Here is a 17,115-nt window from a genome sequence, read left to right as displayed (position 1 = left end):
GGTAATGTGCAGTGTAAAATCAGGCATACATAGCCAGGTGACGGGCACATTGCTCCCTCCATCTATCCTGACACAGCACAGTGCTCCTGTAGAATACCCTTGCTGTAATTCTATTACTGAGATTCTCCAGAAAAAGACAGCCAATTTGACAACTGAGAAAATGAGGTGGCATGGATTTCTTAGGGTGTTAAACTTTTCTCTAAGGTCAGCACTTGCTATATCCATCAATGAAGATTTCAACACAGATCTTTCAAACCTCCCAAAGCTCAGAATAGAAAACAGGTGCTCCGATACAAGGATGGTGAAGGATATGCAAGAGCCTAAAGTATTTGGATAACATTTTTAAAAAGTCAGGCCTCAATTTCCCCCCGTTATTTTATTCTTGAAGATGAATTTTCCACATAGTTTGTTAAAAGGAAATTTACCATAGGTAAGGCTAATAATCCAGGAGTCAGAATAATTTTATAATTAATTAAAAACATAATCCCAGTCATTGTGAAGAGAAGAGCACAGCAGAGAGGAATGTCCACCAGAGCCTGGCCACACCAATATGCTGAAGGGAACATGCCTGAAGTCCACAGCTGGGAGTGAGCTTTTATCTAGGAAAGGAAATGGAAAGGAAAGAGAAAGCATTCACTCAATTGTCAAATAATTACATTGAACGAGATGGAAGGGGAAATACATTCTGGAAAAATAGATATGAAAAAATAAAAATACTTGTTTAGAATTCTGTTAGGGGAGGGGATATGAGTTTGGATAATCCAAAGTATGGCCCCGATACTGCAAACACTTCCTTAGCTTTGACTGCATATGTAGTCTCACTGAAATCAATCTTACAGCTCACATGCTCACATGAAGTGTTTGTAGGATTAGGACCAATGGGAGAAGTCAGAGGAACAGCACGCGCGCAAACACACATTTTTCCAATTGGGAAACAACACTGACGTGGTTGGATTTCTCACCAGATCTTTACAAGATGTGAAAAAGCGATGATCTATTGTTAAAAACAAGAAACACAGCAGATATGACATTTACTTTTACCTACCCAAAGTATCCATTCTTACCTTGTAATCACCTATGCTGCTCATTGCAAAGTGAGGTGCCAAACCAGAAGCTAAAATAGACATGAAAAGAATGGAATGCCAAAGTAACCTTATTCCGTGCTCAGATGATATCTAAAAAACAGTAAGCAAAAATGGCTATATGCTTTCATATAATGGCCATGGGTGCTTATGTAATGCCTATAAATAATAATAACAGAATAGATTTTAAATAATGTCACCACACAGCCGAAGAAACAAAAGCATCCTAGTTGCTTTACAAAGGTCTGGCTTGAAGTTGCATCTGCAGAGGCATCATGTCCATGCAACCTCAAAGCACCCCTTTTAGTAAGGCACCCAGAGAGGTGACAGCCAATGCCACTTCTCTACAGACTGACCCTGCAATGTTGCATTCAGTCCTGGATGCCACAATACAGGGGGATGGAGACAAATTGAAACAAATGCAAAGAAGAACAAAAATGATCAGGGGACTGGAAGAACTCATCTCTTGGGAAATAATTACCCTCCCCTCCACCCTAGAATCCACACACACTCCAGCAGAAATTTCCCAAGCAGAGGCTAATGTACCTAGAGATGGAATGGCCATTCATCTCCCCAGACTTGGCAAATCATTAGAAAATGTACAGGTGGAAACAATTTGGCACTGGCTGGGGTAGAGATGGGAATGGCTTGACTTAAAGGCTTGTCCCACACTGTCTGGATAACAATCTAGCAGTTCTTTTCTAGCTCTAATTTCTATGAAAACATAACGGTATTATCCCATGTAAAACACAGATTTGCATTTGTAAGGAATGATGTGTACAGTTTGGGTCCCCTCATCTCAAGGAATATATAACAGCACAGACTGAAAATTCAGCAAAAAGACAAGATGGTGACAAGAATGTCTGGAAGGGACTTATTGTACGCATGACTAGAGAATGAAAGAGCTAGAGTCATTTAGCTTGGAAAAGAGAACAGGTGAAAGGGACCTCAAATGATATAAAAGAGAGAACATGGGGACACGTAGTAGCAAGATTTTCAGAAGTGACTGGTCGCTCTGGGTGCCTCCATTTTTGTGTGCTCACCTTGAGACCTTTTAAAGAGGCCTAATTTTCAGAGGGTGAGTGCTCAGCACTCTCTGAAAATCAGGCTTTTTTAAGGGTTCTCAAGTTGGGCATCCAAAAATGGAGGTTTCCAAAATAACACATCACTTTTGAAAATCTTGGGCAGAATGTCAAATACATACCATAGGGGACATCCTAGTCGTGACTTGAATATGCCTAGTGGAATTTAAGTTTCTTAGTAATGCATTGCTAATGATGTTCATAAGCACTGGAAAGCAATTGATTCTCATGGCATGGCACATCACTGAAAATCTGAAATGCTGAAGAAATGAAAGATTAGTCAGTCTTCACTCTAAAAACTAGACTTTAGCTAGCTGAGGAAATTGGATTGAAAAAAGCAGAGGGGTAAATTTTGGCCCATTTATTCCATCAGTGTGAGTAAGCACAGAATTTGGCCCAGATTTTACAGTTAAAAATCCCCGTATCTCTACTATTGTTGTATGCTGACCTTGCTCCATGAAATTTTTATGATACCTGCTCCATTTGCTAGCTTAAAACCCAAACAAGGATTTTTAAAAATTTATTATTCTTCAAATTGCTCTTCTAACAAAACCCTCTTTAATCTATTTTTTGAGGCAGAGACCTTTTTCTTTGTATTATTATAGAAACTGTCATGTGCATTCATAATACTGTATAAATTAGAGATGAGCATAAACCAACCCCTTGACCTGGATGTTGCCAACGTTTGGATATAAGCTCTAGATCTGGATTTCATTGCAGACACATTTCTGTACAATGAGCCAAAGTAAAAACGAGTCTCCAAACTATAGGAAAGGCTAGATCCAAAGTTTGCTTCTTGAATCCACCTCTAATAATAATAAATAACCATAACATCTTCCATCAGTGGTTTTTGAGTTATAAAGTTTACAGAACGTCATATTTACTTAGTCTCAGTTACCTTGTCTGCAAGTGATACTTTAATAGCCCCATTGTATTCTTGACCATCTGAGATGTTTTTCCCATTAGCTATTTCCAACATTATATTCTGACTTTTCACAGCCTGGATGAAGTCCTCAATGTCTGAACCTAACAAATTAGAGAAAGCAGAATTTAGACAGTTCTTTTATAGTAAAAGCACAAGAATGATAAAATCAAAATGAAGATCCCATCCAAACACCCTACTCTGTGAGAAATTCTGTATCTAGATCTGAACTATGTGGCTTAGCTCCATTCCTAGTAAAATTCTAATGTCACTTTAATAAGGTCTATTGGAAGCTGAAAGTCTGGAGAGAAGCTCTTTGAAATTCTTCCATCTCACTAGACTTACACATCTAACATTTTTCAAGTGATGGATTTCTGAAAGGGGGCATGGTCTGACCTTTTAACAGGAAGGTATTTCTTAGCAAAAACTACTTTGCTGCGCACAGGAATCAGGAAGTTCACATGGTGAGAAGTAAAGCTGGTTAAAAAATATAATTTCCTACAGGATGGAAATTCAGAGATTTTGAAATTTGCTTTTTGTCTCAAATCACAATGAAAAGTTGAAATCTCAGAATATTTTATGAAATGAAATATTCGGAAACATTAATTGTGAATAATGAATCAGCAAAGTTGCTACCCATCTTGTTTCTTTTGGTATTAAAGTCAGTCTGCTCTCCACAGGTCCCCACAATTTCAGTTTTCAACTAAACATTCCATTGAGATGATTAGGGGCAGTCAAACCTTTCAGAGTTATGAGCGCAGGCTCTCTGCAGATGCAGGAAGCCAATACAGAATCCGCTTACACTTGATTCAGGTTTCCAAGGTTTACTTTAGAACCATGAAGGTTAGAAACATCATTTTAAAAAAAAATCTGGAGATGATTCATGCAGCAAGGTATGGATATCATGGCAAATGCAACAGCCATTTAATAGTGGATTAGAAGTGACTCTGATTATAACCCTTCACATTTTCAAAGCATGCAAACAAGAAATGTTGTTCTGGTCTAAACTAATTAATGTAATGATCTTGTATGAATTATTCAGGGAGTCACTATTAAGATGCACTAGGATTTAGTGCAGGAATATACTCTGCGACTTTGTACTGGTTTCGTGTGTTTCTTTGAAAGAAAAAAATCAACAGGACACTTACAATGTACTGTGTTGTAGATTCCAACATTGACATTATTAATTCCATTTTTCTCACCTGTATCATTGAGGATCAATAAGCTGGTGTGACGTGTTCGGAGGTGCTGCTGTCCAGGTTGGAGAAAATACATCTGAGGTGAAACCTTCATCGTAAGGGCAACAATTTCTCCATCACTTATTATCTTGGAGATCAGGAAAGGCAGTATAAGAAGACCACACACCAGTAATCTAAAATGGAAGAGTAGGTGATGAGTTACAATATACATCCATTTATTAATCCATGGTGCCAAGTTGGCTAGAAAATCAAAATAAGATGCTTATACTCTCTTATCACCATGTTTTTGGCATCATACCAACTGATTTTGACAAACCTGCAGGCTTCTTAGAGCTAAAAGGCTAGCCATGCAACTCAGGGATGTGGAATGATCACAAACCTTTAAGACAGTGCCTGGTCTCTGCCTATCATTTCTTCAACCCAGAGGTGTGCCTGGCAGAGAGAAGCTTCAGGCAACCGAGTGCTCTGATGAGCACACCATGCATAAACCATGCTTGCAGGGACAGCGAGCAAAACCAGAGCAGAAGGTGGGGGGCAAGGATGACAGGAGGTAGAGGAGGGGAAGAGGCTGAGGATGGCATACAGGTAAGAATTTGGGACTGTGTCCAGAGGCAAGCAACAAAGCCCTAGGTAAAGAGCGGGACTCTGAAAAGTTCCATGGTGGGTGACAAGAAATTCTTCTGATATGGCTACCCCCACTCTTATTGGACCGTGTGGCTGCCTGGGCAGATTATAGAAAAACACAGCACCAGGTCAAGCCACTTCTAACTGCCACTTCAGTGCCCGGCAGCCAGGACCCCAGAAGCTGCTGTCTTTCACTCTGCTCGGACCACCATCCTTCACAGACCTGGTATCAGACTCATTTCTTCCTATATTAGCTCTGTCATTTAAGAACCTGGTATCTATTTATGTTATCCCATTGGTGCTGCTTCTTTCCCTCAAACAATGATGAGAATAAGCGGAGCAGTGGGGGAAAACCAGAATGTCTGTTTCACAGGAAATTCAGTGATTTCAAATTTTGTTTTTGTTCCAAGTGGGAACAAAATATTCAAGTTTGAAATTTCAAAAAGTTGTTTTGGGGTAAGTGTTTCCTTTTGATTTCCTTATTATTTTTAATATAATATAAGATCAACTTTCAAAACAAAAGGGCATTCTGAAATAGAAAAGTAAAATGTTCTGTTCCAAAAATGTCAAAGCGGAGCATTTTGAAATGTTTTATTTTGATTTTTTTTGGCCCCGCAAAGCAAAATTTCATCCAATTTGACCGGTGCCCATGGAAAGTTTCGATTCTGGTGAAATGGCATTTTCCAATGGGAAAATGTTCAGCAGGAGATTTTTCAACCAGCTCTAATAATAGTCTCAAGAACTGTGATTGTCCGTTTCAAAGGACGAACCTGCTGCAGCCTTAATAAAGAATATTATCAGAAATGTGCTCAGGCCTCAAAGTTCAGATCCAGACACATCTGGGGTTTTGTGATTTATGATTTTGGTTTGGCCCATTTCTAATTAAAATAATGCCGAAGTCAAATGGGCCAAACCACATGCACAGTCTCTCCTCTGACTAGACTGGTGAATCTACTGTAGCGATTTAAACACATGTGTGAGTCCAACAGGGCTGCTCTGCATTTGGTCAGTTAGTGTCTTGGAGGGAAGCAGAGCTCCCGCCTGCCCAGCACCAGGGAGACATAGTCTTGGAACCCAGCGCAAAGACTCAGGAAGAGCTTTCACTTCCCTTTATTACCTTCCCGAAGACCACTTCCCTTCCTGTACCTGAGGTCCCTATCTCTTAGGCCTGGTTCCTCAGTAAAGTAAAGCAAGATGCAGAAGAGTACAGGATCGGGGGTGACTTCCTTCTCCAGGTGAGAAACACATGGTCTCTGAAACTCCTTGGAAGACTGGTTTAGCTGCCCTACCAAAACAACAAGAAAGTCTTTGTTTTGAACCCTCTCTCCCTTAAGGGGAAACTGAAAAACTTTTTAATAGGTTGAAAATAGTTTCTAAACTCTTCTTCCTGGAGGATGGTGTGGAAAAAAACCAAAACCCTAACCCCAAATCTTTAAGCAAAGTGTCACAAATCAAAGTGAGATTACAGTGAAGTTTGCAGGGTTTCCATGATCTGGAAGAGACATTCTGCTTGTCTCACATAATCAAAGTACCCCTTTCTGTTGGCTCATACTTCTGTTTAGTTGCTTCCAGACAGCAAACAGGCCCAAGTGGTTTCCTGAGTGCGTTGATTAACTCTCACATTCCTGATATGGAGAACTAGAGCTTTCTCACTCAGCAAGTAATCCTCTTGCTTCCTTGGGACCTAGATGGCTGGTACATTTTGATACAGTGACCTTACTACAATACCCAATCACAAGTGAACATAAGAAACAAGTCCCCAAATTACATTTCATTTGGCAAAGCTGTAAGAAAGTCTCCCATGGAATAGCAAAGCCACAGAAAATAACAGGCAGATAAAAACAATATTACAGACAGGAGTGTCACTTCGCAAAGGTGCCATGAGCTGAAAAGTTTTTTTCAGCTGTTTGTTATTTACGGTGAATTCGCTATTTAATCTGCAAGTTGTTTTGAGTGCTGATAGACAAAATAAATACCAGTGAGAAATTTTTTCAGTTTTTTTTTTTTGACATATGCAGTCTGAGTTTGCTTTTGCTTTTCATATATAGGATCAGATACACTCTGGCACTTACATGGACCTAATAGTTTGACCCTCATGCTTTAGCTTTAAGAAGCGAATTCTTGCCAGGGCACAGACTTGCTGTCTCCAGAGGGCTGTGCCACTTACAGTCGCCTTTCCAGTGTCTGAGAGTGACAGGAGATTTTGTTCCAATTCGTCAGGAGAGAAGGTGTCTCTTTCCTCTTCTGCCTGCTCGTCACTGAACAAACCATAATCTAGGAGCAAAGAAATCGGCCAGTTAAAGCTTACCCCTTATCATGGCGTGTTTGGAACACAGAAGTTCTTTCCTTTTAGCTTCACTGAAGAGCAATATGGAATCAATCCTAGATTACAAATAAATGGGGAAGGAGGGGAATGATTTACCAAACAAATTGACTTAATCTGCATCTCATCGCCACATATAATGTTCCACATTATATCTTGCAAAGTTGTGGGAGGGGGAAAAGGTGGAGCATATCAACCTATGAAAATTCAGAGGGGGGGCAAACCAAGGTTTGGGGGAGGTGCTACTGCCCTCTACAGCAAATTATGCTCCTGATCTGAGTTCTCAAATCAGTGAGTAGGACGTTGAAATGGATATTTGGATACCGGGTTTGGAAATGGCTACTCAACTCAGAGGCTGACGTTTCAAGCTTTTAGTCCTACATGATATACCAAACCATTACTAAGTTGAAGCCCTGATGAGTCACATCAGCATGTGTGTCTGGCACTAGTGAGTTTAAGTTTTTTGGGCAGGTTTGGGAGTGCTCTGTTTAATTTGAGAACCGCCATCTAATTGGAGATGACCAGAATAAGATTCAGGATTCCAGGCAGTTATTATAAAAATGTGAAAAGAACTGTTTCAGAAATCAGGAAAGATGCCTTGGGATGCTTTCAGTGGAACAGAAAATACCATAAGGTTACTTATTTGGATTTATCTGATCCGTGATACTGGGACAAATCCCACTGCTCTTATCAGACAAAACTCCCATTCACTTCAATGAGAAATTTGCCTTTGTAAAGACCGAGCCATCCTTTTCACTTTGGACAGCATTGGACTTTCTTACCTGCTTGATCAATTGCTGCTTCTTCTTCCAGTGTCAGGAACACATCAGCCAGGGTTGTCATGGAAATGCCATAACTCAGAATCTCCTGGCACACATGAGTGTCTAGCTCACAGAACAGTTCTGAAACACAAAAATATCTAACAGTTGCTTTCTTATAGTTGCATATTTTAAAGTTTTAAGAACAGAGTGGCTGTTAAATACTTTGGGCCAAATATGGATTCACCTCAGCCTCCATCATGACTAGATTTAGGCATTTAAACAGTTAAGTGACAGAGAACAGTTCTTCAGGCTATTTTATGGAGAGTGGATATCCAACCAACCAGGATTTGAAATCCCTGATACAGATGCTCACTGGGAAGGTGTGCACTCAAAAAATAAAATAAAATATAATAATTATAGTTTCAACTTGTACAACACCTTTCATGGTAGGATCTCCAAGTCCTTTACAAACACATGCTCTAATCCAGACAGGAATTATTTCAGGGAAGTTTTCCTGCTGTGTTATACAGGAAGTCAGACTAGATAATCACTGATTGTCTTAGAATCTATGAATCTCTGTACTAAGCCTCACAACTCCCTTGTGAGGAAGTTATTATATCTTGACTCTGCAGATGTGGAAATGGAGGAACATAGCATGTAACTATGACTTGCCAAAGGTAACAGAGGTGTCAGAAACTGGGCATAAAACCCAGATCTTCAGTATTTTATTCACACCACCACCCATCTCCTCCAGCCCTTTCTGTTCATTATCTTTTCCCTTAAAAAGATATGGTAAAATGGGGTTGCTCAGCTTAAAAAGAGACAATTGACATAAAATAATTAAGGCAAAACATTGACAGAAAACAAAGTTCAGACAGCTTTATGTATGGATATTTTCTTCCAGGAGTCTTTTAGACTTATTCTGAAACTTCTCTGCTACAATGACATCCTAAAAAGTCACTCTTAAATTACAAAGTGATAGTTACCAGGGAACTTATCCACATTTTCAAAGGGCAGCATGTAAATCAGTTCTTCATGACTCTGCCCAGATAACTTAGCATTGGGAATATGCTGCTTGACCAGAGATGTCATTTTTGCAGAGTCACAAGAGTCATTGATGTGCAGGCTGGAAAGGAAAGAAAAAGGAAATATTTGTAACTGTGCCTCTTCTGTTCATCCTGGAACAATCCAACAAATCCAGAAATGTACATCCAGCCACTTAATAAGTTGTTGGAAAAAGTTAAGTCTTTTGAAGAAAGTTCAGAAACGAATTGTCCACTAGCATATATGTAACAAGACTTCTAATCACACACCTAATCGGCATTTGGAATGTTAGCTGTTTAAACTATCAAGGGTTCTTTTTCTCTCAAACAGATGGAGAAGTCCAGAGGTTACTGACATATTAGATGTGATGTAGGAGCAGGAGTGGCATCTAATTATAGGATCAGCTCCAGGGTTTGCCTTTCTGCCACCTGCAATTGAGAATTTGATTTGATTCCTGAGAGAAATAAAAGGTTGCATGAAAAGCACAGGAACATCAGATATGGAAAGTCTATCACAGAGAATAGCTTGCCAGAGTTCACAGATGTAGAGGGGCTTTCTTTGTGTGTATTTAGAAGATATCAAGTAAAACACAGTTATTCCAAATTTGCACTATATGCCCCAGAACAGAATCACTGAATTAAGTTGGGGTTGAGAGAGCAAAACACCTCTCGGGATCAGGCACATAGTCCTCAGCCACATGGGATTTTATTCTCTTAAATGAAGGGATGAAATATTTGGACTGGACACCAAATGGAGTCCTCATAACTGAACTGATCAGTTACATCAAGAACTTTGTACAATTTGTCAAATGTAACATAGGAAAAAAAATGAGTAAAAAAAAAAAAAAGTTTTTGCCAGGCCCCATAATGCTAAATGACAGAGATTTATCCAAATCCTGAGGCCCTTATGCAACTCTTATGCAGGCAAAGTTCCCATTCAGGTTATTGAGAGTTTCCTTTAGTAACAATTCAAATAAACAATGGAGCAAAAGATGGGAAGAGGACAATACCAGCCAACCTTATGTCCTCTGGTTATCTACGTACTTTATTGTTAATCAATGCCAATTTTAGACATGAATTATTAAACTGTTTTGCATGTTTTTTTGATTTTTTACCCATATGTGAAAAGATCTTTTCCTTTTAGTATCGGACAGAGGACTAAAATGAACAGATGTTCAGTACTCAGACAGATAAAATATATAGCCGAGAAAGATGCTTAATATACAAACGACAAAACTAATGCCCTCCAGTACTGTGTAAATTAATTTTGACAATATAGAGATTATTATTCCCCCCCCCCCCAACAAATATAGAACCAAAATGTACTCAAAATGGATCCCTTTAACACAAGCTCAGTATACTGCACCTTAAGTGATAACCGATTCCCCATTTTCTCTTCAGAAAGAGAGAAGAGCCAACACACTTTAACCTCCCATGGGAGATAAAAGCTTTCCGGTCTAAAGAAACAGAAACAAAATAATTTGTACCATAGAGCTAAAATGGGAGATTGTTCCTCACTAGAGAGAAAAAATGAGTGAGGGGAGACATAAGTGTCTATAAATAAGTGCTTGCAATGTTGTTGTAAGCTGTTGGTCCCAGGACATGAGATAGACAAGATGTGTGAGGTAATATCTTTTACTGGACCAACTTCTGTTGGAGGAAGGGATACATTTTCAAGCTTCACAGAGCTTTTCTTCAGGCCTGTGAAAGACTTGAGGAAGAGCTCTGTGAAGTGTGAAAGATTGTCCCTTCCACCAACAGAAACTGGTCCAGTAAAAGATATTACCTCACTGACCTGGGTCTGTCTTATAAATAAATGGATGTACTAAAGACAGCAGGGACTAACCTTCTCAACAGTCAGGAAAGAACAAGTTATGACATTGAGAGCAGGGCAGGAATGGCTTTTCCATTTCAAAATCTAAGAATTTCCCATGAACTTTTTTCTGTTCCAAAATGGAATGAAAAGAAAAACCAAAATGCAATTCTGAAAAAAAAAATTCATGTAAACTGAAACATTTCATTTGGATAAAATCAAAATGTTTCATTCCAATATTTACTTTTTACATTTTATATTATATAATGTAAAATATTAAAAACTTGAAATGAAAAATCCTTTCAAACTGGAAAATTGAAATGTTCCATTCCATATTTTTTTCCTAAATGAAATTTTGTCAAAACTGACACACTTCCGCAATACATTTTCCTTTCAACCACTCGGCATTTGCTGACAGAACAATGTTCCACTGGAAAATTTCTGGCCAGCAAAATGACATCTGTGTTACTATTATCATCATCATCTCTCGGGGAATGAGAAATCCGTGCTCACCAGCGATAATATCAGCCTCATCCGTTAACTGGGTACTGAACAGGGTTACTCTGTTAGCTTTATGCTCCTTCAGTAGGCTCCATACATGGTATCTGGAACTGAGATCCAAACCAGCAGTTGGCTCATCTAATATCAAAACCTGCCAGGAGGAAATAATAAAACATTCCATTCCAGCCACATGAAAGACTCTGTGACCGGGACACAGATTCTGACATTTAGGATTGCACATTTAGCAGAGTGTTTAGGATTTCAATGGGACTGAAGCATCTAAATCCAACACTTCCTGTGGAAAACATTATATTCAAAGAAGGAAAGAGAATTAAATGGATAGACACAGCTCTATTTATACAGATGCTAAGTGTTCTCATCTCTCATTGAGTGCGTTCTTGCCTGGGTAAGCAAGAGCTCCTGGCCCATGCAGTCATGGTTCCCTCCGCAGGGCCTCGGCATGAAATTGCCACCAGTATCTCTGGACCAGAAGAGGCAGCATGCACACCTTAATACCCATGACCAGTCCCCCCAGATCGGACTGAGGCTCTGAACCCCAAAACACTCCACTGGTGTGGGGTTCAGCTTGCCCTGTTCACGGTCTGCCTGAGCTGAAACTGAAATTGCATTTGAGGTCAGAGCCACAGCTACAGTGAGAGTCACAAAGAAAGGCTTAACAAGCCTGCACCTGTCCTGAATGCTGTCCTACGCTGCGTGTGTACAGGCTTGGCTAGCACAACTGGCTAGGCCAGGGCAAAAATGATTCTCGGTGGCCTATGGCGTAGCACCCTCTGGAGAGACCAGAAGCCTCACCAATCTGTACGGGGCGTGGCACAGTGAGTGTTTGGTACTGTGATGGGGTGTCCACCACCCACACAGGACTGGAAGGGGTTCAGGTGGCCAGGCAGGCCTATTAACTCCATAGGCTGCACCTGGAGGAAGAGTCAGGGAGCGGGGAATTGGTCGCAAGCAGGTTCAGCTGGGCCGGAACAGGCGGACCCTATAAAGGCAGGAAGCTGGCAAAGACAGAGGCTGCTGCTGGGAAAGGGCAGTCACTCCCTGGGAAGGGGAAGGAGGGTTTGGAGCTAGTACCCAGAGCAAGGAGGGGAACCAGGAGTGATAGGAAGCACTCCAGGGAAGGAGCAGTGAGCGCTGGGAGAAGAAAGCCCAGAACTCCTGGGTTGAGAGTCCCTGGATTGGAAGCCAGAGTAAAGGGTAGGCCCAGGTTCCCCTCCCAGCCACCGAGGGCGTGGCATAGATCAGCGGTGCAGTGAACAGGAAGACTGCCTGGGTCTCTGTGGGAGTGACAGAGAATTGAAGGACTGTACCCCAAAAGGGGGGGAACGTTGAGTAACCTAGCGGGAGGGCTGAGTCACAAAACGGGTGCTGCGGGGTTCCGGGAATGAGAGAATTGCTGAGGAGACAGTGTGACAGCATGCAAAGGAGTGGCAACCTCAAGAGCTAATCCCCAGAGTGACCAAGAGGTGGCACCAGATTCACGGTGAGTGGTGCAACTCGTGACAGGTACACAGACAGAGATGGCTGGTGACCAGGTTCCAATGCCTTGCATAAGACAATACACATAACGAATGGATAATAAATAGCATTATGAAAAGCACAGCTCTTCAAACTAAATCAGCAGCTTCTGGCGACTTTCACCAGCCTATCTGCCTTCTTGTCAGCAGGGTGTCCTACCAACACGTTGATGTTAATCTTACCTGGGGGTCTCCTAAAATGGCAATTCCAAGCGTGAGCTTTCTTTTCTGTCCACTGCTTAAGCTGCTAGCTTGGCAGTCCTGGATGTCTTTTATTTTCAACATAGTCAAAACTTTTTGGACCTAGGGAACAGAGAACATCCTGGTTTCAAGCTAGTCATTTAAGATTTTCCTCAGAGCTATTTGTTGTTTCCCAAACAGCACTCTGGACACAGGAGCAGCACAGGAACTGGGTTACAGATAATTACTGGGTGTCAATAATTGACTATGAAACCAGTGTTACACCCCAAAATGCTTTGCTGAGCTCCATGCAGTCATTCTGGGATACAATTTCCAGTGGGGCCAGTTCTTGAGATTGTATTGCAGGTCTCACAATATGCAGTGTTTGTCTTAAAGCCACAGCTGCTGAATCAGATTATTTCACGAGAATCTCAGCTTTCATTTTTTTCAAAAAGTAAAGCAAAATTAAAGAACACAATCTTTATTATTATTTTTAAAATCTGATGACTTTTAAGCCAATCTCGTCATTTTGGAGGTGGGTGGGTTCTGACATGTTTTTGAACACTTGGGGCTGGCAGTATTTGGTATAATGACTAAATAATGGCACATCTAGAAGTGGTATCTGGGAACTTTGTAAGAAAATAGCCATTCCTATGGGAAAAGATATAGGTACAGTGTATAGTCATTCTGTGTCCCCATGTCATTGGAGACTGGCTGAGCCTGACATTGGTGTGGTTATTTTGAGGGGGTGGGCGGCGGTTGGGGAGTGGGTTCAGTCCCAGCAGGGGTTTCATAGTCTCTGCTGGAAATGCCTCCTTGCACTGAAGCAATCATGGGGAGCTGAACAAAGCTCAGCTCAGTACATTTAAAAGGGGCTGGGGTACTCCCATGGGAGGCAGAGCGAGGAGTCTGCTGACAAGAAACTATGACTGAGAGCTCTGAGACATAAAAGTGGCCTTGTCTACAACGTTAGTTTGGGTTTTTAGTGTCGGTTTGAAGTTTACACACGGCCGAGCAGCAGGAATGGAACAGTGCCAAGAACTTTGCAGGCTGGTGTTACTTTGGTTTAAACAGAACTTTGTGAATAAAAGTTTTATTTTCATTATCTTCATATATGATGTGGATAATGGCATGGAGAGTACGCTTATAAAGTTTGCGGCTGATACCAAGCTGGGACGGGTGGCAAGCACTTTGAAGAGCAGGATTAGAATTCCAAATGATCTTGGCAAACTGGAGAAATGGTCTGAAATAGGTGAAATTCAATAAGAACAAATGCAAAGTACTACACTTAGGAAGGAATAATCAATTGCACACATACAAAATGGGGGAATGACTGCGCAGGAAGGAGTTCTGCAGAACAGATTTTCCAGGTTATAGTGGATCACAAACTAAATAGGAGTCAATAATGTAATACTGCTGCAAAACAAGCAAACATCATTCTGGAATGTATTAGCAGGAGTGTTGTCAGCAAGGCACCAGAAGTAATTCTTCCACTCTGCTCAGCACTGATAAGGCCAGAACTGGAGTATTATGTCCAGTTCCCAGCACCACACTTCAGGAAAGATGTGGACAAACTGGAGAAAGTGCAGAGGAGAGCAACAAAAATGATTAAGGGTCTAAAAAAATATGACCTACAAGGAAAGATTGAAAAAAATGGGTTTGTTTAGGCTGGAGAAGAGAAGTGTAAGGGGGGACATAATGGTCTTCAAGTACTTAAAAGGCTGTCATAAAGAGGAGTGTGATAAATTGTTCTTCTTAACTACTGAGGATAGGACAAGAAGTAATGTGCTTAAATTGCAGCAAGAGAGATTTAGGTTAAACATTAGGGAAAACTTCTTAACTGTCAGGATAGTTAAGCACTGGAACAAATTACCTAGGGAGGTTGTAGAATTTCCCTCGCTGGACTTTTTTAAGAACGGGCTAGGCAAACACTTGTCTGGCATTGTCTAGATAATATTTAGCCCTGCCTCAGTGCCTTGCAGGTCCATTTCAGTCTTACATTTCTAGGATTCTGTGCTTAGCAGGGACTTGTGAACAATCTCCACAGCTGCTCAATCCCCGGCCCTACCTAATGCATGGATTCTTGCCTTACTCATGGGCCTGAACATGCTTCCTGTTAAAGGCATGTTAACTGTAGGGCAGCATGTTCTACTGTAGAGGCCAGGTGGATCTGTAGTATGATGAGTGGAACTGGAGAAAGGAGGTCAGGTTTTAAGAGGGACCTAGTTCGGTGGGACACAAAGGACTCTGCAAAGTGCCACATCAAGTATCGTTAATGACTCCTTGGTTAGAGTGAAAGGCTGGGAGTTCGAGACCTGGATTCTGTTCCTGGTTCTGCTATCGGATCTGATTGCAGGGCCAATCGCTGCCTCAGTTTCCTCAACTGCAAAATTGCTGTGTATGGTAATACTCACTGAGCTCTGTAAAGTACTCGCGTGAAAGTGCTACAGAAATGCAGATTCATTATTATTGTTAATCGTTGTCAGGACCATGAAACAACTCTAATTAATGAAAAACAGAACAAGTGTGGCTATCGGAAACTTCCACCACCATTGAGGAATTTGTAGTTTGAGATTGTTTCAATTCGCTAACATGACACACGTTCATGTAACGCTCAGTTACGTTTTTCATTTGGTCTTATTTAACAAACAGATACACAGCAACAACAAAGATTTATTTTGGAAACAAAACCAGTTACATAGGACACAGAAAACCCTCTTTGAAACTCATTGTAGAATTATCCTGGGGTTTAAATTTACTGTGGGAAGTTCATGGACACATGAACAAAATGTTCAATGATTTCACTAACTAGTTTCCTTCTGGCTATTGTAGCTAAACCAAATATGCAAACAGTTACTGTTTGCTTACTGCTGAAAGCCAAACAATATAGTTTGAATCTTTGGACTGTATATGCTTGGCCAATGACTGTAACAGAGTCCGTAGAAAAGGGAACATCTGGTAGTGGAGTAATCAGTTTCAGAGCTGTTTCATAAGCTGGAAGTATGAGGATTGCACAATGAGAGAAATCTGGATTTCCAGGTCCCTCCACACTCTCTCAAATAATCACCCAATTGTCTCTAAGATATGGGTGGTACAGGTATCTGCTCTGAATGCCTAACCAACTTCCCTGCAAGAATCATCTTTGATTTTGATCCATGAAAGCAGAATGTAAAAGACCGCCCCATGGAAGACCTCAGACATGATGGCTGGATGGTGTCAGACACTTGTCCCTCACAGGCATCACCATAAAGCACCAGACTTGGCTCAGCAAGGCCATCCTTAGGCATACGCAGCACGGCATAGGGCATCCGAAAATTTGGGGCACCCCGGGATCTTAGTGTCCACCCTCCCACCTCCACCTGTTCTGACCCTTCCTGTAGGATCCCACCACAGCTGGGTGGGGATCTAGTACTTAAAAGTGAAAAAGTGTCCAGCCTGCCAGACCTATTAGCACAACACTGAAACTGTCAAAGAGCTATTCGAGTGGTAATGAAGCCATTTAACAGGCATTTGCCAACCCCCAGGTATATACCGTCAGTTTATGAATTTACTGACAAAAACAGTTGTGCATTACTGTAATATTTACTCCGACCATGTTAGTCTACAGGACCTTCATTTAAAATTTGCTTTACAAATATTTTATTAGTGTGTTGCTGAAGATTATAAAATCACATCTCTAAAAAATCCTTGCATAGATTTTTAGATGCACAATTTGAGTATTCATCTTTCGCTTTAAATGCTTGGATCTTCAGACATATGTTTTTTTAACCAAATCCTTCAGAAGACCATGCTTATCTAAAATACACATGTGAGCCTGGGCTGCCGTCAGGCATCGGGGCACCACTTTAATAATACTGCATAGTGCCCCATAAATCCTAAGGACAGCCCTGTAGCTCAGGATAGAACATAATGCAGGTGCATAATGCATTTGATAGCCTCCATGCTCTCCAGACAACATGCAAACTAACCTAATATAACTTTCCGGGTTATGTCTACACTGCAAAGGAAAACCCACAGCACCAAGTCTTAGATCCTGGGTCAGTTGACTCA

General features: G+C 41.0%; 1 protein-coding gene across 4 annotated transcripts in view; it reads right to left on the bottom strand.

Annotated features, from left to right (window-relative positions):
- LOC102930544 (ABC-type organic anion transporter ABCA8) overlaps positions 1–17,115 on the bottom strand; it is a 60,964-nt gene that overhangs the window by 19,154 nt on the left and 24,695 nt on the right. For all 4 annotated transcript variants that reach the window (XM_027817450.3, XM_037914196.2, XM_037914197.2 and 1 more), the window contains 11 exons: positions 13,069–13,188; positions 11,363–11,501; positions 10,403–10,493; positions 8,980–9,119; positions 8,015–8,134; positions 6,982–7,183; positions 4,289–4,458; positions 3,063–3,190; positions 2,287–2,424; positions 1,065–1,175; positions 426–599 (listed from right to left, as the gene is read on the bottom strand). In XM_027817450.3, coding sequence (XP_027673251.2) covers positions 426–599; positions 1,065–1,175; positions 2,287–2,424; positions 3,063–3,190; positions 4,289–4,458; positions 6,982–7,183; positions 8,015–8,134; positions 8,980–9,119; positions 10,403–10,493; positions 11,363–11,501; positions 13,069–13,188 — 1,533 coding nt within the window. The remainder of the gene's footprint in view (positions 1–425; positions 600–1,064; positions 1,176–2,286; positions 2,425–3,062; positions 3,191–4,288; positions 4,459–6,981; positions 7,184–8,014; positions 8,135–8,979; positions 9,120–10,402; positions 10,494–11,362; positions 11,502–13,068; positions 13,189–17,115) is intronic.

The sequence above is a fragment of the Chelonia mydas genome, chromosome 14 (genome assembly GCF_015237465.2).
Source record: "Chelonia mydas isolate rCheMyd1 chromosome 14, rCheMyd1.pri.v2, whole genome shotgun sequence".
Lineage (NCBI taxonomy): Eukaryota > Metazoa > Chordata > Testudines > Cheloniidae > Chelonia > Chelonia mydas.
Note: the sequence above shows the minus strand (reverse complement) of the source record. Positions and strands in the feature narration are given on the sequence as shown.